The sequence below is a fragment of the Populus nigra genome, chromosome 5, assembly GCF_951802175.1.
Source record: "Populus nigra chromosome 5, ddPopNigr1.1, whole genome shotgun sequence".
NCBI classification, from domain to species: Eukaryota; Viridiplantae; Streptophyta; class Magnoliopsida; order Malpighiales; family Salicaceae; genus Populus; species Populus nigra.
The window spans coordinates 10,823,999-10,851,563 of record NC_084856.1 but is presented as its reverse complement, the minus strand read 5'-3'; the positions used below and the strand labels follow the sequence as shown (position 1 = coordinate 10,851,563).

The 27,565-nt window shown below is 32.9% G+C and overlaps 1 protein-coding gene and 1 pseudogene across 1 annotated transcript; one reads left to right on the top strand and one right to left on the bottom strand.

Moving 5' to 3' along the window:
• Positions 1–1,800: 1,800 nt before the first annotated feature.
• On the bottom strand, positions 1,801–4,094 carry LOC133694073 (protein SICKLE-like; annotated as a pseudogene).
• A 564-nt stretch (positions 4,095–4,658) lies between these two features.
• LOC133693179 (double-stranded RNA-binding protein 1-like) lies at positions 4,659–8,232 on the top strand. The gene is made up of 3 exons (XM_062114341.1): positions 4,659–4,941; positions 5,392–5,654; positions 7,144–8,232. The coding sequence occupies exons 1-3, from the start codon at positions 4,917–4,919 to the stop codon at positions 7,921–7,923; spliced, it is 1,068 nt and encodes a 355-aa protein (XP_061970325.1). The 5' UTR covers positions 4,659–4,916; the 3' UTR covers positions 7,924–8,232.
• Positions 8,233–27,565: the final 19,333 nt, after the last annotated feature.

The following is a 27,565-nucleotide window of genomic DNA, read 5'->3' as shown; positions in this document are numbered from 1 at the left end:
AATAACTTTATCAATTCCCCAATAACCCCATAACTATACATATGGTTGGCTACAATACGGATAGAATTCCTAAAATTGGATTTTCAATTTCTCTTAATTAGTTTCTAAGAAGTAAAATACATCACCATCACTCACTAAATTAAATAATTCTTCATTTCTCTTTCAAATTCACATAAACCCTAAAATTCAAATATTTAGGGGTTTTTAGTTCTACGTATTAATTAGTCAAATCGAACCATTTTCATATTATTTTGATAACCTAACATCAATAAAATCATCCTAAATCAAAATTTCAATACAAAAATATTATAAACCCCAACTTTTCAAATGTGAGGATTTTCAATCCCGTAAGCAAAAACAAAGCAAAAACAAGAGCAAGAATGAGATTAATGGTAAACATCTTACACTTACTAGTTAACTCAAAATCAATAAGTTTTTGCAACCAACTTCAAGCAATCTTCTTATTCCTTTAAATTCATTATTTTCTCCCTCTAGGCAAACAAACTTCCAACCCCTCTCTCTCTAACTTTCTTTTCAAGTTTGTTTGGGTTTTCTTTAGTAGAACTCACTTAGGTTTCAATCTTCATGTCACTACAAATGAGAGATTTAGAAGAAAATAAAGGAGAAGAAGAAGAAAACCCAAGATTTCTTCTTCCTGTAAATCGTTGGCTTCAAGGTTTAAATGAGAGAGGGATTTTGTTTTTATATATGAAAATACCATTCATTTTTTGTCTTAGGTGTATTTTTTTTCAAATCTTGTCTGTTAGTATTTTTCATACATAGAAAATTTTTATCATTTCATTCAGGTTTCAACACTAGTCATAATAAAATTTCTCTAAATTTTATTATTTTTAGGCTAAGAATTATGTTATTAAGTGCGGGTTTGCTCTGATCGTCAATATTTTCACCCACGAATTTATACTTTAATTTATTCAAGGTTTTCCACCAATTTCCCAAGAACTTTTATCTTTAATTACAATAATTTTCTTTTAATTTTTATTATTTTCCAGTTGGAGATTACCTTATTTAATACTGGTTTGCATATTTTTGGATCAGGGGTTTACTTAATTGATCTAAGAGTCATGTAAAGATGCGATTGATAAGTTATATTATTTATTTAATTTAATTTGTTAAGTTACTTAAAATTATATAAATTAAATAAGATCCTAACTCACTAGGAGATCTAAGCGAGATTTCTTGAATTAATAGAGGTGACTATTAATTTGCAAGAAAATAGTGGGAGATCAAATTATAATTAAAAACCTTATATAAATATGGTTTTAAACATGTATGCATGGAATTAATATTCATTTTCTTTATATGAATAGGTTGATAGATCAAGAATGAGTAGCAACATATCCCTACGTGGTATTTTTTATGCTAATAAATTGATTGAACCAAACTTCCTAATCTGGTATCACAATGTGAGAATTGTTCTTAAGTAACAAAAAGGTTAAATATTTTTGAAAACACAATCCCTCTTATCCCCTAATGAAGTATTGAGGAATAAACATCCATTTCACATTAATAACAATAAACATATTGCATGTGTGATGTTATGCATGTCACTTAAACTTTAAAGACAACATGAAAATATAAATGTCTATATAATAATTATGCATCTCAAAGAGTATTTCATACAACTAGTAGAAATGGAGGTTTCTTTATGAACACTATATTTTAAAAATAATTAGCTATATTAAAAAATTAAACCAATTAGATTGTATCATTAACTATAAGTTAAATATTGACCTTTGTCCTATGCAATTCATTGTGAAAAAAAAAAATAGAGATGGTATGTTGTCGCAATTCTTTCTTTAAAAAGCAATGTCCAGCGCACCTCCCTGTCCCAGGAGGTCAGCGCATAACAAGATTTACATAAAAGAAGCTCGTCCAAGCGTCACAGAAATTTCCAATATAGTAGAGCGAGTCAACCAGATGTCGGGGAACTATGTTACTGGCGTTACATGGGGTTTCGTATGCTGACAGCTGGGTAACAAGTTGAGCAAATTTAAAAATTTCTTTTTTATTGGGTTGCAGGAAACTTTCTGGAGTGGTGTCTTCTGCATTTAAAGATAGCCAGCCAAGAATAAAACGAATTAAGGCCATCCTCCAGCTATGATCTCATAGATGACTTTTACGCTTGGCAATGGTTCCTTGACCTCTTCGTTTGGAATAACAGCAACTCGGTACCAAGTTTGCTACCGCAGGCAAAGTGGCATTCCAAGAGCGGCAGTCATACACTGGGTGCATCATTGGCCGCTTCATTGAGTGAGGCAGCAAGGTATTCTGCAAGGCTTAGTCCAGAAGTGGACTTGTTAGAAGACTCTGCAACGCTTGATTTCTTCATGCTAATTGATTTTGGAAGCCAGGATTTGAAGAGCCAGGTACATTCAAATTATTCCCCCAATCATCCAGTCCACTCCACAAAACAGGTTCTAGATGCTGCCATGGATCTTCAACCATCGAGTTGTCACAAAAACATTCTGGCCCCTGTGCTTCATTTGGTGCAAAGCCACAAGAATGAAAACCTCCTCTTCCACCACTCTGTCCAAAACCTGAACTGCTATGCCAGTGCCCCTGGCCAGTCTGTGAAATAGCTGGACTCCCTCCATAACCTGAAACAGGAGACGGGCTACTCCCTACTGGCCCAAAGCCAAGATTCCCTTGACGAATGGGATATGGACTGGACAGTCCTCCGTGAAGAGTAGAGCTAAAATAGCTCGCTGGGCCACCTGGTCTACTCCACATTTCAGGAGGAGCTCCTTGATTCATGGGAAAAGGACCAGAAAAGCTTCTCGGGCTTCTATAGGAAGCAGCATTGTGATTTGGACCTTGCCCTCGATACATTCTCTGGTTGGGTAAATGATTGCTTTGCATTTGATTCGCATGTGGATAGCTGTTTTGCATTTGATAAGCATGAGAGGGAGTCACTTCAAGGTTCCTTTGACCTGCCAAAAAGAGGAGATTATGACAAATTTCTACCGATTATCTACCACCACGACGATGTTTTTTTTTTAATCACCATCAACCAAAAGAAAAAAATTATCATCTAAACATTTTAAACGAGCTTAGAGCATGTCCTCAAAAAATCCCTTCAACGCACAACATTTCATAATGATTTTAGTTAGCCAAGTTCTCAACTCAACTACAAGCCAACAATAATGATCTACTAAAATTTTCCCAACAGCAAAATAACACCTCCCAAAGCCTTTTCGACCACCTTCAGTTGAATGCCCATTGAGCTGAAGGCAGCCAAGAGGAGTTTGAAGTCTATTAAACATCTCTAAAGCTCCACATGACAACTATAATATATAGTAAGTGTCAGTCACCAAGAAAATTGCAATATGTTTGTAGAAAAAGTAACACTCTTTACATTGAACCAGTTTAAAAGTTACTTAAGTAGTCAAAATCTTCTTCACACTCTAATAATGAAAAGATCACAACAAGTCACATCACCATGATCCTTTATTTGCTAACATTCCAAGCAACAAAAATCCAACACGAATCGATTCCATAGTTGTTTGAACAAAAAAGCTGGAAAAGCAGTACCCTACCTGGATGGGGAGACGATAACTGAGGCACAGAAGAATTATTGCTTGGAGATGTAAAATAACCCCGTGCAGCCTGGTTACCAGCAGCACTCTTTCGGTTTGCGGAAAATGCTGCTGAAGGGTCTTTATAAAAATCAAACCTTGGAATCGCACTGGACCCCCCCTGTGCCAGCAGAGTTGCAGGGTTCCCACGAAGCGGATAAGCAAGCAAACCTGGCGGAGCAGAAGTTTCAACGTTATTAGAAGTTTCAGCCTGTGCAGCAGCTATTGAGCGCATTGCTTTCAATCTTTCCCTTCTTTTTTCTGAATCCTCCATTTAACCTATGAGAGAATAAACATCCTACTGGTTATAATTATTAGTTGCAAAAAGAAGACTTTTCCCATTAAACCCTAAAATGATCAATTAACCAAACCAAACCAAAATTTTAAACAGAAATAATGCTTTGTAAACAAATAGCTAAATCCCAATGAAATTCAAAGATGGAAAAGCAATCTCAATCACAAAGAAGAAGAAGAAGAAGATATCTATACAAAAATTCTCAAAATAGGAGACTAGTACCTGAAATTGAGAGCTCTTACTGCTGCTAATAAACCCTAAAAACGAGAGATTGTGGCTCTAGAGGCCGTGTCAGTTAAGAGTAATTTCAAACGATTTAAAATAATATTTTTTTATTTTTTAAAATTATTTTAATATCAAAATGGTTTTCATATTTTAAAAGTAAATGGTCGGTGGTTTTTTAAAATTAATTTATTGCTGGTTTTCAAAATATTTTTATTTAAAAATATATTAAATAATATTTTTTATTTTTTAAAATTAATTTATTTAAATATTTAAAAATATAAAAAATAATTTAAAACTAAAAAATTTAAAAAGTCTCAAAAATATTAAACAAAATATCAAACAGACCAAGGAACAGTGTTTTTCTCTGCGGGCGGGTTTCGGTCTGGCAGTAAAGAACCTGTTCGGCTGAAAATGGATTTGAAAGCCCAATCTAATTTAGAGTGGATCTTTGCATTCCAATAAGGAATTAGGATTACTGGTCGTCGGCTGGGCCCATTTTGGACCGATGTTTGGAGATTGATTTTGTCGAAGAAATATCTGTAAAACCCTCTAATCGAACGGCTATGATTTCTGTCACCTACCAAAACAAACTGTCCATGCGAGTTTCTTTTTGCAAAAAATCGCAGCCAGTATCCATTGCGGAAACTACCCTACTGTCTCACACCACTTGTTTTGCCATCTACAAAGTAGAAGAAAGCAACAAAATCATCGTTTGATCGAAGCTTATTATCACACTTGTTCTTGCAATCAATCTTCTGGAGACCAAACACAAACTGAGAGAGCGAATAAGTATAATAACCATGCCCACCAACGAAGGATTCTCAGGTACATGTATTTTCTTGAGCTCTTGGGTTTTTTGGAGAGCTTTTTTTTTTTTTAATTTCTAGGTTTGTGTGTATGAGGGATACTGTTTTAATAAGCTAGTTATTTAATTTAATTTAATTTCTAGGTTTGGTTTTTTTGAAAGTTAATTTTGTATTTTTTTAAAAAAATAACTAAAGTAAAATGCTGCTTATAATTAAATACAATTTTGGAGAGAATATCCTTAGTCTTATTTAATAATAAAAGAAATGAAATGTTGATTATACTATTCTTGAGGAAGACCATTGGCTGCTGGCGTTATTTTAAAGTTTTTGGTAAGCTGAACTAATTGTACTTCTTGATAAATTAAGATTATACATATGGGTAGGTAAATTATTGGTTAGTGAGACATTTTAATGAACATGTTCATGTAATGTGAGAGGCTTATATTTTGTTTTTTCATATTTCTTTCAGGTGTATCCAATTGCTACGTGTTCAAGAGTAGATTGCAGGAGTATGCACAAAAGGCAGGCTTGCCTACTCCTGTATATGAGACAATCAAAGAAGGCCCTTCTCATGAGCCATCCTTCAGGTCGACAGTGATTGTGAAGGAAGTTAGATATGATTCTTTACCTGGTTTTTTCAATAGGAAGGCGGCAGAGCAATCGGCTGCTGAGGTTGCTCTCGTGGAGTTGGCTAAAGCTGGCCAAATTAATGAATCCACTTCTCAACCTGTTGTAAGTTTATATTCTACCAAATAATGAATCTTCTATCTTCCTTTCGGTTCATAATATTATGTACCATCTGATATAACATAAAAGTTCACTCCTTTGATTCACTTTTTATGTTATAAAGATTTTTAAAGCATGGGCTTTAGATTTGAAGTTGTGTTAACCATTCTTCTACTTCACTGATAGTTAATTTTGTAGCATAAAAGACCTTGACTGGACTTTTCGAAGGCGCAATTTTCCCAAGCAGCTTTAATGCAACTAAATATTAGGGTAGCCATTGTCATTCCAATTGTTACTTTTTTGTCTTCTGGTTTTTGAATGGACATATTCCTTGAGTGTTAAATTCTTTTGGCTTTCGCAACTGCTTCTGTCTCATTGATGAAGTTACTGCTTTATCATGTGTAATCTCAGTTGGTAATTATTGTTGCTCTTGAACTATTTTTCCCAAAACAAGGACTCTTTTACCATAATATAGTAGTTTAAATTGTATTTACCAAACTGCGGTATTTTTTGCCACATAGGCTCTATCATATGTACATGTCGTGTGTGTGTTTTTTTGGCCTAAAGAAAAATCTTCTAGAAAAGAAAATATTAATTTTGAGTTGGAAGCCTCTTTTTGTCTTCTGTTTCTCAAATTCAAATCATCTTGCAATCCAGAAAGGATGTGTTCATCAGCTAATGGCTATTAAGTTGAAATAAAATCTAAATCTTTTCTTCTCTTTTTAGTCCCTTTTCCCTAAGAACCACTTAGTTCGCTTGTAATGAGAAATTCTGTATCTCTACTTTCCTTGAAGTGATTTGAGTTGTATTAGATTTGTGTGTTAACTATTGATGGATAGCATTTGATCTGTTAAAAGATATTTTCAATTCCTAAGTTGTCAATGAAAAAAATGCATACATTGCTTTTGAAAAAATATTCATGAATCAATTATGGTTGGGACTTGATAAAGTTCTAGATTTAGAATTCCAAAATATTTCTAGGCTTAGGAATTGACAAGTTACAAAAATTAGGATCTATCTTTTGCATTCAATTTATTTGTTAAATTTCCCTAATGAGTAGAGATTGTATTTTAGATTATGTTTTTTTGTAGAAGAGATATGGGGAAAGGAGTTAGATTCTATTCTAACTTGTTTTAGCGAAATGGAAAACAAAACTATTGGTGAAATTAAAAGATAAAATAGAAAATAAAAACAAAGAATAAAAAGTTAAATACATGCTATAAGGAACTAAGTGAAGAATTGGAGAGATTAAGGTGAAATTTTATATTATTAAATTGCATTAAATTTACCTTTATCTCTTTAATCCACGTAAATAATAATTATATATTTTTATGCTTATATGGCAAAAACTACCTTACTTTAAGAAATCAGTTTAAAACTACCATGTTTTAAGAAATAAGGTTCAAAATTACCCTTATCTGGAAAAAACTGAACTATTCATAGTGCTCTCAGGTGTTTTTCTCACATTTGACCATTATTTTTTTTTCCTCTTCAGCATGAAACAGGATTATGCAAGAATCTACTTCAGGAGTATGCACAAAAGATGAATTATGCAATTCCGTTATATGAGTGCCAAAAGGATGAAACACCAGGTCGAGGGCTCGTTTTTAAATGTACTGTTGAGATTGGGGGGATTCGGTATATTGGAGCATCAGCAAAAACCAAAAAAGAAGCGGAGATCAAAGCTGCTAGAACTGCTTTGTTAGCAATCCAATCGAGTGGATCTGATAAACCAAGTGGCAACTCTCAATTAACGGTAATTCCATGTAGAAAGAGGGGAGTTGAGACTAGTGTTCAAGAGGAGATGGCAAATATTCCCAAGCCTAAGAAGGCCCGGTTTAAAAAGAAAAGGTTGAAAAACAAACTCTCCGGGGACAGGATAGACAATGCTCAAAGTGAACTTACTGAAAACTTGGATACTATGGATGGTCAATCTGGATCAGAAACAGATCAAACTGATGGTTCTATCATCCGAGGAGCAAATTGCAAACCTCTAGCAATGGGAACAACGATGACTGCCCATGATGGAAAGCCTGACACTGACTTGAATGAGACAGAAACTTCTGATACTAAAGGTGCTTTGACTTCCAATGACTTTGGTAATCCTGGAAGTGGACAGTCAGCATCTCCAAATTTTAATCAAAGCAATCATGGGACTGGTGCGGAAATATCAGCTGAGTCTAATGCAGGAAAAGGTAAGGTTACTGGAATTATAGAGGCTACTTCAATGGCAAACAATCCTGTGCTCGCTCAGATAGGAGCTTCAAATGCTTAAAAACCTACAGAGAGAGAATTGAAATTAGTGCGAGCCAAGAGTAGGACAAACTGAAAATATATTGGGTTTTAGTTGCAGTTGCGTGGAGTTGGTATTTTGAGATTATAGGTGTAGAACTAGAAGGTTCTGAGAGTATCAATAGATTAACACTACGAAAATTTCAGGTACACTGGTTGATTAAATTGTCCTAAAATATTGGATTAGACATGGAAATGTGATAACAATATCTGGCATCCTTGCCGCTCATCTGTGTGCATGTATCTTTGCAACGGGGGTGAGTGGTTCTATGAAGCATTTCTATTCTCCCCAGGTATCTGGATTTGAACTGCTAGAATTGTTTTGGTAAATGCTAGTAATAACCCCCGCACGATGCCCCACACAATTTCCGAATTTTTTTTTTGAAACTAAAATAAATATTTATACAAATTTCAATGATATAGGTTCTGGGAAAATAAATATTTTTCCTGTTAAAATTTATATTTCTTATTTACGAATTTTTTTATTTTTATGGAACAATGATTTTTATCTATTATTAGCTAGTTATTTGATCACAAGATTGAATATATATATATTACACGCACACTCAGAATTTAAATTAAATCGGAAAAATGTATTTCTTAAACTAAAATTCTCTTTTTTATTATTAATATATTTTCTTTTATTTTTTTTATCAAAATTATGGTTTTTAAATTAAAAATTTATTATGATTTGAAAAACAGTTTTAAATAAATAAAATTAATGTTTTGATCATTTAGAATAATTAGTTTTAGAAAATAATATAAAAAATTAACAATAAATAAAAAATATATTTTATTTTCATTTGATATTTATGTTAATTTTCCTTAAAACTTATGTATCTTAGTTTTATAAATATAAATATAAAAAGCTTAAATATTCGGTAAAAAGTGGTATAATTAAGTGATACTCTAAAAGGCGTGGGAGTAGCTTTCCCACGCCTTTCAGTTTCCCTTCTTTAATATATCATATTACTATAATTATTATATTATAATAATTATTATTATTATATTATATTAATATATATACTAAATATTAAATGAAAAAATTAAATGAAACGCTAAATTGTTTTTTTTTTTGTTTTTTTAATGAATTTTTTTGTTTGATCCCAGGTTTGATGGGTTAGTCTGGATTGACGAGTTAACTCAGATTTTTTTTTTTGATTAATTTTTTTCATTTAATTTAGTTTGTTAATGTTAATTTTTTTTATATTTAATTATCAGACTTTCATGACACGTATCCTGGACTTGACGGGTTAACTTAGTTTGACGGGTTAACTCAGTTAATTTTGGGTAAACCCGTCAATTGTTTTCTTCTATTTAATTATCAAACTTTCATGACGCGAATCTCAGGTTTGACGGGTTAACTTGGTTTGAAGGGTTAACCAGTTAATTCAGATTTTTTTCTTTTGTTTTAAGTTTTTTTCTTCCTATTGGTTTTTCTTTCTTTGTTTTTTTTTTAATTAATCTATTTAACTATCACACTTTTAGGACACGACCTTATAGTCAGACCCATATCCAATGCTCTAGGGTCCGGTGTTGCAGCCAGCCTCACTTAAACTTAAGTCATGTAAGTTTAATGTTATTATTAATATTATAAATAGTATTCTTGGGTCAAGCGTTGCAGCTAGACCCACGACTTTTTGGTATATCTTTGCAAAAAGACCTAACACTTTTAGATCTTAGTATTTTTTGATATTTTTTATGTAAGAAAAAAAATTAACTCGTGGCGTATGCCTTTTTTTTTTCTTTTTTTTTTTAAGCTTTTTACTTTGAATAGCATGGTGCAATCCGCAGTGAAAAAGCTTATGCCTTTAGTTTATTTTTTTTGTCTATAGTTTCTTAATATTAAATTTTTTTGTTTAATTATCAGGCTTTTATGATACGGATCCCAGGTTTGATGGTTTAACTAAGTTGATTTAGATTTTTTTTTCGTTATTAGTTTTTTCCTTCCTGTAGGTATTTTTCTCTTTGCTTTTACTTTTTTAATTAATCTTTTTTTAAAAAAAATTTAGTTCATTAATATTAAATCTTTTTTCTATTTAGTTATCATACTTCCATGACACGAATCTCAGGTTTGACGAGTTAACCCAGTTGATTCAGATTTTTTTTCTTTTTGTTGGTTTTTTTTCTTTTTAATTAATTTATTTAATTATCACACTTTTATTACACGACCTTACAGCCAGACCTACATCCAATGCTATTGGATTTGGTATTGCAGTCAAACTCACTTAAACTTGGGTCATGCATGTTTAATGTTATTATTAATATTATAAATATTACTCTTAGATCAGACGTTGCAGTCAAACCCAAGATTTTTGGGTATAGCTTTGCAGAAAGACCTAACACTTTAAATCTTAATTTTGTTTGATATTTTTTATGTAAAACAAATTGACCCGTGGCATCGCGCGGGTCATGTAACTAGTAGAATGCAATCCCCGTTGAGGCCTAAAAGATGGCTCTCAGCCAGCAATTATAGTCCGATAAAGCGTGGGATTCAGAGCCCAGGCCTAAAAAAAAATTATAGTTACAGATAACTTACTGTCTAGTTATTTAGGTAAAATTAAATAATAAAATTGATATAAAAAAAATTAAATCAACTTGTGTTAACTTATTAAATCTACAATATAAGTTGTGAAATCAGAATAATCTTATAAAAATAAAAAATATTATAAAGATTCATTACCAATAGATTCAATGTTGGAAGTTAAAATTAAGGAAAAAAAACTAAATTCATGAGATTGAGATAATTTCATAGAAAGAAAATTAAAAAAAATCAAAACTTCTAATTTTCAATTGATCTAATATTGAAAAATGAAATTGAAGAAAAATCAATAAAAAAAAGACTACAAAACAACTTAAGACAACTTGTGCTAAAGCTGTTAAACCTACGATTTAATTCAGGAGATCAAAAAAACTTTATAAAAAATAAATATATGAAGCTTTATTTTCAACAAATTCAATGTTGAAAGTTGAAATAGATAAAAAAAAAACCTAAAAAAAAGAGATTGAGTTGCTGGAGGGTGAAATTGAAAAAGAAATATTCAATTAAAAAAAGACTCAAGAAAATGAATTGAGTCAACCTGTGACCTGAGTTATGAGATTTGAATAATCCTGTAAAAAGTAAATAAAAAAATCATGAAACTCAATTAAAAAGTATTCAAATAAAAAAGAACCTAAAAATAACAAAGTCTAATCTGGTCAACCTAGTTAATCAACAACTCAGGTCATGAGATTAGAATATAATATAAAGATTTTGTAACCCACAATCATGATTGACACAATTCCAGAAAACCAAAAACCAAGTATGATAAGAAGTGTGACACAATCATTACCTGAGTCAAGACACCAATACTATTGAAATGAACCTCCACCTAACAATTAGTCAATTGTGAATAAGAAGTATAAGAAAAAATATCACAAAGTTAGTTATATTTTGATAAGTTTGATTGTTCTTCGTTTAAACAAAGAGAAAAACGTGTTGCTCCAAGCAAAATACCAATTTTATTCAATAATCCATGCTTGTTAAGTAAAAACCTAACTATACGATAAATAACCCTATTTATACTAGGTAGAAAAATCCTAAACAAGTTTGGAAAAATAATAAAATAGTTCTAAATAAAATAGAAAAAAGAATCTCAAATCAACTAAAAAATTAATACAAATCTTACATGGTAACTTCTAGATCTTATCACAAGGCTTTCTTGATGTCCAGTTCCTGGTTGACCTACAAAATCTAATTGGATATAAAACAAGATTTTTGGAAATTTTTGTTAAAATTTTAGATTAATTTAATAGTCGGATTGGAAATTTTGTTTGTTAGTGTAAAACTATGCAATAGAAAAAATCAACCCAAAACCGACTTTAACTCTCCTAAATATGCATGAAAATCTTTGTAATAGTTGATGCCATCTAGTTTCTTTATAGAAGTAGGAAAAGTCCCAAAATTAGCTTTTGAATATTCTTGCATTATTAGGAAAAGAACCTTTTTTAAATAGGAAGTCCACAAGTCAAAAAGTAACAAATAATAAAATTTATATTGCATTTTCTAACCTGTATCACGATACTTTTTAGAAATTTGATTGACCTAAAATTTAAAAAAACATAGAAAAGTATGTTTGGAAACTCCTGGTAAAATTCTAGCTCAATCCAACGATGGATTTGAAAGTTATGCTTAGTAATACAAAACTTGATAATAGTTGTATTTCAATAATTGATGAAAATTAATATATTTTTCTTAGTAAGCATGTTATCTTTGTTATAATTACAATTTTGCGATGATCTTATAAATTACATGATCATAAACTAAACATATATGCTTACTTGTCTTTTTATATTTGAATATTTCGGACAACACCTTCTTGTTAGGACGACATGGTAAATTGTTGGGGTGAAGTTGTTAGAGTTTTTCATGGAGATGAAACAAGCAGGGACAACCAAAAATATAGAATAATAGTACTAGATATAAATTAAAATTATTTATATAAATACTAGAATGTAAAATATATTCTATAAAAGTTAGTATACAAAAGTATTTGTATTTTCAAACTATAATATGTTTTTATAATTTATCCTAAAAAATATTTTAAATCATTTTTACTGAATATATTTTAAATTTAAAATTATTTTAATCCATTTTTGTCATATATTATTTACAAAAAAAAATTATAATTATAATTCAAAATTTATTTTTTTACAACTTTACAAGAGTTGCTACATTTAAAAGGATGAAGAAACTTGCTCGAAAGCTTACAAGCCCAACACTAATATTCATGGGGTTCACAATGTTAGTATGAGAGCTAGGTTCAAAAAATTGAGGTTATATCCTCTTTTGTTTTTGTTTGTTAAATTTATTTCCATATATATCTTCTTGTTTTTTTTTTTTGTCTTATTTGGGTCTGGTTTGGTTAAAGATTTATTCGGTCAATTTTGTTTTTTCTTCTTTTATTATTGTCTAATTTTGTGTTAATGATCATTTGATAAAAAAAGATTTCAAACATTTAATTATGTTTGGAATAACATTAATATTTATTAGAAGAAGAAGAAATCAACAAGATCATAATTTTAGGTATTATAAGGGCTGATTCATTCCAGTAACAAGGTAAATTGAAGTTTTCGGGTTTTGTCTCATTAATATCAATTAGGTACCTATAGTTTCATATTTGAATATTTGGGTTAAAATTCGTATTCTATAGTGATTTTATATCATATTTCGCTTGTCTTCTATTTCATTTTTCTACTTGTGTCATGTATTTACAAAAAAAAAAGGAAATAAAGAAAGGTTCTCGCTTAATAACACAAAGACCTATCTTGTATGGTCGGGGTTTCGAGACAAGAATTTGGTAAGTTAAAATAACTATTCTATAAATCTCAAGCGTTAGTGAGAGAGGAGCAACAATGTTGAAAGGATGAAAGATGAAAGATAAGGGTTGCTACTTTCATACAAAGTTATTGGAGGCGAGTGTTGGTAAGAAAAGAGCTTTCAAGGCTTAAATAAGAGGCTTCTGAAGAAATATCAATTGCACCTATTAGTGATTTGAGGATGAACCATCTTGAAAGGAGAGGGAATAATACGATCCACGAAAAGGTTAAACAAAGAAATTTAGATTCTAACGTAATTATGCCTACTATCCAGTTTTATACTAGCAAACATAACTCTCATGAACTCAGTACTATAGACATTCGTATTATGAGCTCAATCACAAAATTCTTATTAATCTAGCACTCAATACCATAGACATAATTTACCACTTTTATTTAGCAGTTGGGTCTCACCCAACATTTCCTTATCAGTCCAACAAGTTGGTCATCCAGACAATATTAACTCTCCACAAGTCCATTTAAACCATATTAGATATTTCAGTTATCAAACGAACTAATGTCACTAGCTCTATTACTAGGTAACTAGTCCCTCAACATGGCTTATCATTGGGCACTAATCCCATTACTAGATAACTAAATCCTCAACATAGCCTATTATCGAGCACTAACCTCATTACCGAATAACTAGTTTCTCAACATAACTCATTTTTGTCATTGCATTTAAAGTAAATTATAAACATTTTACTGTCGTTGCAGTCAATCAACCTTTATAACATACTACATGTTTTTCACCTATGCATTTAATCAAATGCATAGGCTTTCCATTAATAATAACAATACACAACATAATCAAATAGTCATTGTAAATGTAACAATTACAAAAGCACGTTTAATTAAATAAATAAGCTAGAGAGGGTCAATCCCTTACTAATACTTTTAGTTCCTTATGAATCAACTAAACGAACAAATTGTCCTAGTCATCTGGCATAGATGTTATTAGCCTTTGGCTAGTCTAAATAAATTATCTTTTTTGTCATTTATGTCTCATTTAAGAGTTGACATTATATATATATCCAAAGAATGTGTAATTATATAATGATAGAGATTTTGTTAGTTAACAAAGGTGAAGAACTTAGTGTTCCAGATATACCTCCCTGTTGTTGTATAGCTTCTGTGACCTCTTTTGTATCAACAAGTTTACAATATCATTTTTCTTTCGATACTCATTCCATATAATACAATCTAAGTTGGTTTCTTTCAACTTGACCATCATTTTATTAGTTACATTTTTTACTTTTATTTGATGGTCAGGCATATGCCTAGACCACTACTAAGGAGGCATGTTATTCAACCAATTAAAGACACTAATATCCTTCATGTAATTGCCAAAATCAAGAGCTTTGTAAGCTTTTAAAGTACCCCAATATCAAATCTTAAGTTTCTATCCTTCAAATCTTTTTTTCTTCACGTTGGCAATAATATACCTTAAATAGTGCCTATGTGTTGCCTTAGAGAATACCTTTGCAACTGCTTCAGTTAGACTCCACAAATAGAGAAATATAATTTTAGTAAGAAATGAAATACATTGTAAACATCACATATAAATTGTACAAAAAATATAATTTACCTTCTGTATGTCAAACATTATGCAAAAAGGCTTCTAATATATGTCATGTTTAATGGATCCATAAAGTGTGAACAGAAACCATTGTCATGTGTCATTTTCACACTCCACAATAACATACGCGACATGAAAAAAAATCATTGTTGCCATATGAACCTTTGAGATGACAACCATGTAAAGCAATAAAATAGCCTACATCCATTTATAAATCCTTTCTTTTTAGGTTTTAAATAAATATAAACCCTCTTAAACTTTCTCGGTGAATGCATTTCTGAGTTGTAATTAGGGTCAAACCCTAAGAACACATTTGACCTTAGATTATATTTATTTAGCAACCACATATATTGAGGGAGTCTCTTAAAAGACTCTTTATAACTTTCTTTCACATATTTTTTCGCCTTAGGTTTAGCTCTCCATAGTTGCATTGAAGGTGGTTTAATACCATACTTATCTTCAAGAATGCTATTGAGTGCTTCATTTGAGATATTTAAACCATTAATCATTACAGGCAATAATTATTTTGTAATTGATGCTAACCTCGTGATCATGTGGTCACGTAACCCACAATTAAGATTGAGATCTGATCCCGAAAAGCCGAAATAAGTCTTATAGGAGTGTGACACAATGAAAACATGCCCTAAGGCACCAAAACTATTGGAATTAAGTAGAATGATGCCATGAGACTACTTAATCTTTGATAAGTTAGATTCAATTCATTCAAGAACTAAAGAATGTAAGAATCACTCTCACACATCAAAACTGAAAAATTCAGAAGTACTATTCATCAATGGTAGCTGAAATTTTAGTTACATGAGTTTAAATAGTTCTTGAAAAATTAACCCTAATAAATCTACCCTTGTGGGCTGAACTGACTCACATACAAAATTGACCAAAAAACCCTAAACTAAGAAGCCCATAACCTGATCCAAACAAACCTTGGATCATAGCTTAAACATGAAAGAAAATAATAAAAATAACTAATCTTTCATACAAAACTTCTTTCTTTATGTAACTAGGATGAATAAGGAATCCTTATAAAAAAAGGATTATGGAACATTAATGAATCATTGCCACTATTGGAAATTATATTTCAGCTCATTAAAGATTCTTGTGGAACTAGGAAATTCCCAAAACAAGCTGCCATATCCTTTTAGAAAAAGAATCCTTGCCAAAATAGAAAGTTTGCAAGTCAAAAGGAAGTTAATAATAAAATTTATACAGTATGTTCTGACCTATATCACAAGTCCATTCTGAACTCCGATTCACCTGAAAATATACCCCAACATAGACAAATACCCCTGGAATCTTTTGGTAAAGTTTCAGCTCGATCCAACAGTTGGATTTAGAGTTATGTTCAATAGTGTAAAGCTGGACGGTAGAAAATTTTACGTCAAAATCCGAATCTAACCTTGCTTGGTTTGTATCACAAAGCTGAACTGTATCAGTAATCCATCTTATATTAGTAGCTTCTATAGTTGATGGTCTAATGAAACTATATTTCTCTCTTAGAGACTTAACCATCAATGTAATGGAACCAAACATAACATAAACACATATTCTCTATAAATAGCCCCCACTCATACATTTTATTACCAATTTATACTTCTCATTAATATATTTTTCAAGTGATAACCATGTTTCACTTTGTACTCTCTCATAATATTTCTAAATTCATTTAGATTGTTAAAAACATGAGATTTTTCAAACTTTATGGAACCATCAATTCTAACCTTAAACTTCTTACATTTAAAACTAGTGGCAGGATCAATGTTCCTCTTTCTGTGCTTCCTCCTCTCATTTACATTGTCTATATCAACAAACTCATCACTACTATTACTCTTAACTTTTTCATAACCTGCAACATCACTACTAACTTTTCAATCATTTCTGAATAAGAAACATCAAATATAGTTTTCCTAGTGGAACAATCACTTAACAAGTTATTAATCCAATCATCTTCAACTTCATTTACAAACTCAAACTTGTCCTTCTTACAAGGGATATAATCCTGATTTTTTTTCTTATTATCACTGCATATATCAATAACATCATCAGCCTTAACAAAACCACCCACATTTGAACCTATTTCAATTCTAACATGATCAATATCACCACCCATACGAGCACCATCAACACTTAAAACCCACACTAGCATCATCGACACCACCACCCACACCAGTATCAACATTTTCATCATTAAAATTCATATCCTCTATGTCAAGGTATCATTATAAAAAGAAAAATATTTAGTATCATATGGCCTACATCATACTTATTGCAATAGCTCTTTGGCATTCTCAATGTTAAAGGAGTAACATCAATATCCCTATCAATTTATAAATGAATTTCTTCTTCTTCTCCTTCTTCTTCTTCATTCATGCTAATTACCTTGAACACTAAAACATCATCCATAATCATATTACATCTGTCATCTTTTATTTTAAATTCATGCAAGTCTACATCAAACACTTGTTTGCATATGAATAAGATATATCTTTAGGAAGGATGTCTGGTTTAGATATTAATCTTGCAAAGTCTTCCATTTACTTTGGTGGAGTTGGTGAGAGCATCAAACATACCATCCTACATCACACGAGGTTTTTAGAAGGGAGTTTTCCTTTCAAATACCTTGGAGTTCGCTTAGTTCTCATAGACTCCTTGCAAGCCAGTTCTCCCCTCTCCTGCACAAGCTAGAATTATCAATTCAGAGCTGGACTAGAAAGCTCTCCTATGCTGGTCGGCTTCAATTGATCAGATTTATTCTACATGGAATGGTCTAGTTTTGGCTTAGTATATTTCCTATCCCGACCCTGATTATCACTAAGATCACCACTCTCTGCTAGAATTTTCTATGGACTGGGAATACTTTGAGAAATGCATATGCTCTCGTGGCTTGGAAACGTGTATGTTTTCCTAAAGACGAAGGTGGTTTACCTCTTTTGGATATTAAGGCCAGGAACAGGAGCTTCTTGGCCAAACAACTTTGGAACATATACAATAAAGCAGACTCTCTTTGGATCAAATGGGTTGATCACTACTATCTTCCTCATAGTTCCATATGGAGCTCTAATTTGAAAGCAACATCATCCCTCTTATGGAAGTCCATCTGTTCTCTCAAAGATCAATTGGTAGATGAATGTGGGGGAATCTTTAAAGTAATTTCTCTGCTTCATAGCTGGCAGCATAATTCAGGGAGTTTCACTGCTCATGCACATGATTTTTTCAGATATAAGGGAGATAGTGTTCAATAGGCCAGTGTGGTCTGGGAGCAATGGTCCTTGCCTAGATACATGACACGATCAAAGAGTTGATGTCTTATCCCAAGTGCAGGAGTGTCAAAGTAATAAATAACCCGACAAGACCGGGGTCGAACCATAGGGAGGTGAACTATATAAATTATAAATAACAATAACAATAACAATAACAATAACAACAACAACAACAACAACAACAACAACAACAACAATGATGATGATGGGTTAAAGAGGACTTTGAGATGTAAGATAAATGTGAAGATTAAACAATGATAAAAACAAATGTTAAGGTTAGAGGATTCACTAATAGTATTAGAGATAAGTAAAGTATAAACTCTTTATAAATTATCAACATGCTCATATTAATCATCTTATTTATGTAACACCATACTTATAAATTTTATCAGGTATTCATGATGCTAACTTATGTTGACAACAAATCAAATTCCTCTCATAACAATGATGTCGGCCGAAGACTATGAAGGATCAAGTATTTGATGTACCAAGTGTTATACAACACAAATCTAGATTAACCATTTAACAAGCAAGGTTTTAAGAATTAATAAGATAAAAATGATAAGACATGTTAATAGCAAATTTTCTTGGATATAAACATTAAAGTCCATGTTAAGTTTATATTATACATATTATAACACCCTTAGTGAAACCTTTTCACCTTGACATATTTAACTTAGCTAGACATTATGAAGAAGAAAAACATAAATAAACAATATAAGAACAAAAACATGATATAAATTAACTTAGTATAGTAAAGGAAATGAAAAGCATGAACAAGAGATTAATGAAAGCAAAACTTAAGCATTACAAAAATATAAAGAGAGAGAGAGCAAGAACATGATCTTGATCTAAAGAACCAAGATTCCTAAATAAATGGCAAATGCCTCCTTTTATAGGCTAAAATTCAGAACTATTCATTTGGTAATTGATTATTGATGTAGTGGCAAACTATTGATTTAGTGGACTTGGTGACAGCAGCACTCAAGCATTTTGGTTGGATGAAATGACATTGCTGCAATTAGAATTTAGCAAAGTGTTCCCCATAAAAGTTGTTGGCAATCATCTTATCTTTCCACCCATAAATTTCAGAGCATTTGGATCACTAGAGCTTGAGATATGGCTAAAATACTAAGTAGTGTTGCTGGTGGACGTGGTGGATAGCCCTCAAGCTCTTGTCTGGATGAAATGTCATTGTTACCATCAGAATATGAGCATGTCTTCTTCATGAAAGTTGTTGGAAATTGTCTTTTCCTTCCTCCCACCAAATGTCACGTCATTGTGCCTTCTAGAACTCCAGATATGGGTAAAATTCTGAGCAGTGTTTGGGTTGGATTGTAGGACAAATTCTGATTTCTCTTTTGTGGCCAAACTTTGGATTTGAAAACGGCAGATTTGGGTCTTCCACTATTCATGAACATTGTAGGCCTATTTTTTAGCTTTCTATCCATATAAATCAAACTAAAATCCAAGATCTACAGCTCTATATATGACCCAATAACTGAACAGTGTTCCAATTTGAATTGAATCGTCATCTCCGTTCTAAGCTTAGCCTTTTCTTTGTCCTTTCACTTTCAATAGTTAATCACATCAATCAATCTTTTGAATTGTGAGATATGCCTGCATTTGAAATAAGCATTTACCATAAATTAAAGCTATCTTATATTATCAGATTTGTTATTATAAAACATGCTCTAGTTAAGGAGTTATTGATACTTCAAGTGCAAAATGATGATATAAAACCTTGATAAAAATGCACTTTTAAATACTAATCAATACAGTTTCACCTTTTGATTAGCTATGTTATGCAAACTTCATGCTAAAGACAAACTTGGTTTCATTTATGTAAACACCTTATGGAGTTTTTTTGCGATGTCGCGGTCGCACAAATTAATTACCCTAGCTTAAAACACACAAGATAGTATAGAGCAAGCAAGGGGTCGATCCCACGAGGAAGTTTCAAGTCAGATTTTTATGTTGTACGTTATGTAATTGGGGGGATTTGGTTTGTGATTATCTAAACTATGGCAGCAATTAAACTAGCAAACAAAATCAATTAAAACCGAAACTTATCAAGAAAACAAACCTTGGTCGCAAGCACACATCCACCAACGGAAATTAGAACCGATCCTTGAAACGAAAATTGCAGTTTATGTTCTGAAATTTTATCTTTCCTTAACGTTGATTAATTAATGGATCCGCCGTATAACTAATCCTAACCAACAAACAATCAAAGTGTCCGCACTAATGATTCAATTTAATGGTAGCTTTAAGAACTAGATAATTTCATCAAGATTAACATACAAGCTGTCCACAGCTTGTGTCACTTTGTTCAAATGTTCTCCCTAAGTTCAATAACGTAGTTCCGCCACAATTATCAAGCTTAGTTGCTTTACAAGTTCATATATCACAACTCCGGTTTTGATATTAAACTTAGCAATAGATTGTTCACAACAATAACTTAGAGTCCGCTCTAGCAATCATCAACAACAATCATAGGAAATATGCATAGGAAAACAATCATACTCATTCATAACATAAACTGAAAATAAAAGGAAGAATAAATCTCACGGTTCTTGAAATCCGAAGGTTTGTTGTGTCCTTGCAACCAAGAAAAGAGCTTAGCCTTGCATAACTATTGAACAACTACTTCTAAAGAATGAAAAGAGCATGATTTTTAGGTTTGTAGAGGAGAGAATTTGTGTTTATTCTCTGCTGGCTGCTGCCTCCTTCTGCTCTCCCTCTTTTCTGCTTGTTGCTGCCTCTTCTCTCTTTCTTTTTATATGCTAAGAAACCCTAGTCTCTATTTTACGAAATAGTCCTTCCTTAAGTTAGCAGTTTACATTCAAGTACTTCAATAACTATTTTCCCTAAAAAGAAGAAATAGCCTTGCATGAAATCTTCAAGCTCTAACTTAGAGGAGCTAAATTGCTGATATAAAAACTTGGATGTCGGTTAAGATGCTTTGGAATGTAATTTGAACTCGTTTCTTCACGAAACCTGTTTGCTGGCAGAATTAAGTTGTCATCTTTCAAAAATCATATCTCCCTCATATGACATCCTTTTTGGCTGATATTTGGAGCGTGGATAGGAATCCAAGAAAATTAAGTTTGCATCAATTGGACTTCTGTAGCTCCATATATTAAATTTTGAATGGCCAAAGGTCAACACTGGCAAAATGCGAGATTTGACTTTGCAGGATGTGATTTCCATGATCTTTCTCTTTTTATTTTTCTTGCATTAGATTTCCAGAAAGGTATGGATGTTAGCTTTTTAGTGCCACTGGAATCACTTCATTTTGATCTCTAGAACTCACGCTCTACACAAAACATCGACTGAACATCAAATCTGCCAATTACCTCCAATTTACTCCTTTTTGCATCTTTCATCCAAAAGTACCTTCAAAACATAAAACAAAGAATATCAAGACATTTTATATATAAAACATGGACAAAACATTAGGTAGATGTGGGTGAAACTATCGAATAATATGGTTACATCAAGTTTCTGTAAACAAACTGAGGAATCCTATGATCACCTCTTTTTTGGTTGTGCTTGGACATCTTCACTATGGAATTATGTTAGATCTTGGCTCAGGATCAATAGGACTATGTCAGCCCTAACTAGTGATATCAGAGGTGTTAAGAATAAAGGAAAAGGGTTGGAATCACATATGAGAAGAGTGTCTTTAGCTTTGCTTATGTACTTGATTTGGGAAGAGAGAAACAAAAGGTTGTTTGATTCCCCTTTCAAACCGGTTGGTGTTATCTTTTGTAGGTTTCAAGTTTTGTTCTACACAATCATGTATTTCCATGAAAAGAATCCCCTTGCCTACAATATTGCTGAATGAAATGGCTATTATGTTTTGTTGGGTTTTGCTAATACTATCATGTTTGTTGCAACTTTTATTTCGTAACTGAGGAACTGTTTCTGGGTTTCTCTTTTGCTGAGCTTTGCTGCTGCTAGCATCCATGTGGCTACTTGTATTTTTTGCTGATTTCCTTTCATTTGGTCTTGTTCGCTGCCTCATTGGTTGTGGTCTGTCATCACTAATTTATTCTGATTGACTCTCTTTGCTGCCTAGTTACTTCAAACACCACCAACTGCGGATTGTTTTCTCCTTTAACCTGTGTTTTTGTTTCATTTTCTTAGTCTTCCATGGCTTGTTTCTACAGGGAGCTTGTTCCCTTCTTCGAACTTGTATAGATGTTTTTTTCTAGTTAGTCAGCCTATCCATTTGGCTTGCTTATATCCAGTCTTTGTTTTCCTAGGGAGCATGTTCCCTTTTTATACTCACCATTTCTATACATGTTTATGGACTTGCTGGTTTTCCAACATGTTTTGCTTTTAATCTTTATATATACGTATATTTTGATTAAAAAAAATATCAATGTATGAAATTTAATTTTAACAACAATTTCTATGGAAAAATATTGAACTGCCATGATGAGCAACTATATCAATCATTTTGTATGTATATTGCCATTGTAGAGGATATAACATTACATTAATATATAAACATTACCTTATAAGCATGTAATTAAGTATAAACTAGAAGCGTAGTTGGCAGATAAAGGTATAGGAAAAATATAAAAAAAAGATAGAGTAAGGGAAAGACTTATCTTTCCAAGTTTTTTCTGGAGGGTTGGTAGCGATGGGCAAACAGGTTTACTTACTCGAGAGTAAGGCCTTAAAGGATAAAATACTGAAGGAAGCTTATGAATCTCGGTTTACAACCCACCCCAGGAGCATCAAGATGTACAAGGATCTTAAAGAGTTTTACTGGTGGCCAAATATGAAGAAGAAGATAGCAGAATATGTGTCAAAATATGGGATGTGTCAACAGGTGAAGATAGAACACCAAAGGCCAGTGGGGGAATTGCAATCGCTACCAATTCCAAAATGAAAATGGGAAAATATAGCCATTGACTTTGTAACTGGATTGCCAAAGGGAAAAAAGGTATGATGTTATATGAGTGGTTGTAGATCGACTAACAAAGTCGGCTCTGTTCTTGCCCACCAAGATGACAGACCCCTACGCAAGTTGGCCAAATTATACGTGAATGAGGTGATTAGACTACATAGAGTGCCCTTATCAATTGTGTCAGATCGGGACCCAAGATTCACCTTGAGGTTATGGTCATACTTACAACAAGCTTTGGGAACCGAGATGAACCTGAGCACAACATTCCATCCCTAGACGGATGGTCAATCTGAAAGGATTATCCAAACACTTGAAGACCTTCTAAGGTCATATGTGTTAGAGTTTGGGGGAAACTCAGAAGACTTATTGTCATCGGTAGAGTTCACGTAGAATAATTGCTACCAAGCTTCTATTAGGATGGCTCCATATGAAGCTTTTTATGAGAGGAAATGTTGCACTTCGATATGTTAAGATGAAATTAGAGAAAGAAAACTCTTGGGTCCTGAAATGGTACAATTAACGACCAATAAAGTGGGGGTGATCTGGAAAAGAATGAAGGAAGCCCAAGATAGATAAAAGAGTTATTCGTATAACCAGAGGAGACCTCTGAAATTTCAAAGAAGGGATAAAGTATTCTTAAAGGTGGCACCGTGGAAGGGCATCATTTGTTTTGGAATGAAATGAAAGCTTGCCTCGAGGTACATTGGCCCATTTGAGGTGGTAGCTAGGATAGGGTCGGTTGCCTATCGCCTGAAGCTACCATAGCACCTAGAGAAGATTCACAATGTGTTCCATGTATTACTATTATGGAAGGCGGAAATGGATCCTTCACGAGTGTTACCTCCAGTTCCCATTGTAGTGAAGGAACATTTGACACTCGAGACCAGACCAGTCAAAATCATGAATTGAGGTGAAAAAACGTTGACAAATAAGAGATACCACTGGTTAAGGTGTTGCGGAGGAACTCACAAATATAAGAAGAAATGTGGGAGAGAGAATTGAAGATTAAGGAAAAATACCCCCACCTATTCCTAGAAATAGGTTTGCAGTTTAAATTTCAGGGACAAAAGTTTTGTTGGTAGGGGAGCATGTGAAACCCGAGAACAAAATATACAAAAAGGAGGGGGATTTATAAACATTTAAATTTTTATAATACATAAATAATGTAACTACAAAAAAATAATATATATATATAATTAATAATGATAAAATTTATTAGTTTTGGAGAACATAAAAGAATGAAAACGTAAATACCCCATTCCTTCTCTCTTCCAAGGCTGACAGAAATACACCAAACAGGGAGGGGATCTTTAGATTTTCTTCAATCAAAATGGGAGAAAAAATGTAATAACCCGGCTTTTCAAGCCAAAACAACGGTGTGTGTGTGTGTGTGTACATTCATGACATAACATCACATTGGAATTTGATGAATTTATTTCCTCTCATTATCAAGACGCAATCCATACATCAATATCAATTTGCATCGTGTTTAAAAGTAATCCTTGTATATACGCATAATATTGTGTTTGCTTAATTATAAGTTCACATTAAAATAAACATACACAGACATGAGTTTGCATTACTATCCTACTAGTAGTCATCACAAATTTAAACAAAGCATCTATTGCCAGTTATACATTCAATATAATTTGTTCATACAAAATACATCGTGATTTTAAATGCAACTACATGGTTCCTTGTAAAAGTAGATTCCTAAGTATTGGGTTTCCTAGGCATCTCGTTGCTATGACGTCCTTGTTGTAGTACAAAACATTTATAAGAATGCAATTACTTAATAATAACAACAAGCAGTCTGGCAATATAAAAGAAACATTAACATTATCCCATGTTTGAAGCGTAACATTCATAGTTCCTTTATATACTTGGTATGCACGGCTTGTAGTGCATATAAATGCATCAATTCTTGCCATTAGTCATAATCTTAAATCCGACTAACCTCTTAAGGCATCATTAGCCGAGGTTAACCGTTCACTCGTCCCGACCATCCACTTCGGATACCATTAGCCGAAGCTAATCAAACATTTATCTTGGCCATCCATTCAGATGCCATTAGTCGAAGCTAATCATTCATTTGTCTCGGCCATTTATTTGGATGCCATTAGCCAAAGCTAATCAATCATTTGTCCCGGTCATCCCATTTGGATGTCATTAGCTGAAACTAATCAATCATTTGTCAACGTTTACTCATTGACAGTTTGGTATTTGTACTAACACAATACGGTAACATTCATGATAGAGTATTTCATAAATCAAAGTTATGATAAAAGGAAAGTGAAAGTCATCGGCCATCCATTTGTTATGATCAAAGTTGTCCTTGTCCTGATGATGGTCTGATTCCGGCCGCACCACCTAAGACATCATTGGTCACAAATTAGTGGTCACAAATTAGTACATTTGTATTATTATTTTTTAATCACATTCATCACCATACTTATCTCAAGAGTTCATACATTCACATTCAAGTGTTCCACATTTTGCACCATCATACAATAAAATTGTCACAAGCATTTGAGTCATTTCTACCCAGGAAGCCTATTATAGAAGTTGGCAACAAAACTGATTTGCAGTCAGTCACACGATTCGGCAGCGAAAACTTATTCACTGCGGCCATACAATTTGGCAACAAAAACTGTTTCACTGCAGGCACCTCAATTTCGGTAGCGAATCATAATTTCGCTGCATACAATACTACATCAACAACGAATCATAAATTCACTACAGACAACACCACTTCATCAGCGAATCTAAAAATTGGCTGTAGCGCACACACTTTCAGCAGCGAATGCTAATTCGCTGCAGACTAAATTTTAACAGCGAATCACGATTTCGCTGCAAATCATGCATTTCAGCAGCGAACGCTAATTCACTGCAGACAACACAACTTCGGCAGCGAAAACTAATTCACTGTACACAACTCAATTTCAGCAGCGAATGCTAATTCACTTTACACAACTCAATTTCGGCAGCGAATCACAAATTCACTGTAGAACACACATTTTCGGCAGCGAATTAGCATTCGCTGCAGGCAACTCAATTTCAACAGCGAATCACGAATTCGCTGCAGGAAACTCATTTTCGGCAGCGAATCACAAATTCGCTGTAGAACACACTTTCGGCAGTGAATGCTAATTCGCTGCAGGCATCTCAATCTCAATTTCGGCAGTGAATCACAAATTCACTACAGAACACACATCTTCGACAGTGAATGCTAATTCCCTGCAAGCAACTCCATTTCAGCATTGAATCACAAGTTCGCTGTAGAACACACTTTAGGCAACAAATGCTAATTTGCCGCAGACAACTTAATTTCAGCAGTGAATCAGTGATTCGCTGCAGAACACATTTGCATTTTCAATTCCAGCACATAATATATCATCAAATCCCAACAGAGTTACATGGTTTTAACATGAACACACACATGCATTCTCAATTCCAGCACATAATATATCTTCAAATCCCAACAGAGTTATATGGTTTTAACATGAACACACACATGCATTCTCAATTCTAGCACATTTCTGTCACCAAATCCCAGCAGAGTTTCTTGATTTTAACATGAATACACACATGCATTTTCAATTCCAACACACATCTGTCATCAAATCCCAATAGAGTCACATGATTTTAACATGAACACACACGTGCATCTTCTTACATAATGCATTCCGGCCAGCCCCATTGCTGTTGCCGACCCTCTACCAAGTTTTATTCTTTCCATTTTATTCATTATCCTTAGTTAGATGCTCTAGAAATTGGCCTCATTTTGTCTTTGCTGATTGTCCTCTTAGTTGTTTTCAGTTTCCTTTATAATTAGCCTAGGGATTTAGGTTAATTTTTCTTAGGGATCCTTCATCATTTTCAGTTCTGGGTGATTAGTACTTAAAAGTTTATTTTTATCAAGGTTTTATATCATCATTTTGCACTTGAAGTATCAACAATTCCTTAACTAAAGCATGTTTTATAATAACAAGTCTGATACTATAAGATACCTTTAATTTATGGTAAATGCTCATCTTAAATGCAGGCCTATCACATAAATGAAAGGATTTATTGATGAGTTTAAGTACTGAAATTGAAAGGACAAAGAGAGGGCCAAACTTAGAAAAGAGATGTTGGTGCAGTCCAAACTAGAACACTGTTCGGTAATTGAGTCATAGCTGGAGCTGTAGATCTTGGATTTAGGTCCATTATATATGGATGGAAAGCTAAGACATAAGCCTACAACTTTCATGTGGAGCCCAAGATTTAAAAAGGCCGTTTTCAAGACCAAATTATAGCAACAACGGAGAAGTCCGAATCTGTCCTGCAGCCCAGACACTGTTCAGTGTTCAGCCCATATCTCGAGTTCTAGAAGTCCAAATGACCTCAACTTTTTTTTCCTGAAAAGCTGAGACAATTTCCTAGAACCTTCATGGAGAATCTGTTCAAATTCTGATGTTATCAATGATGTTTTTGGCAGACAAGAAGA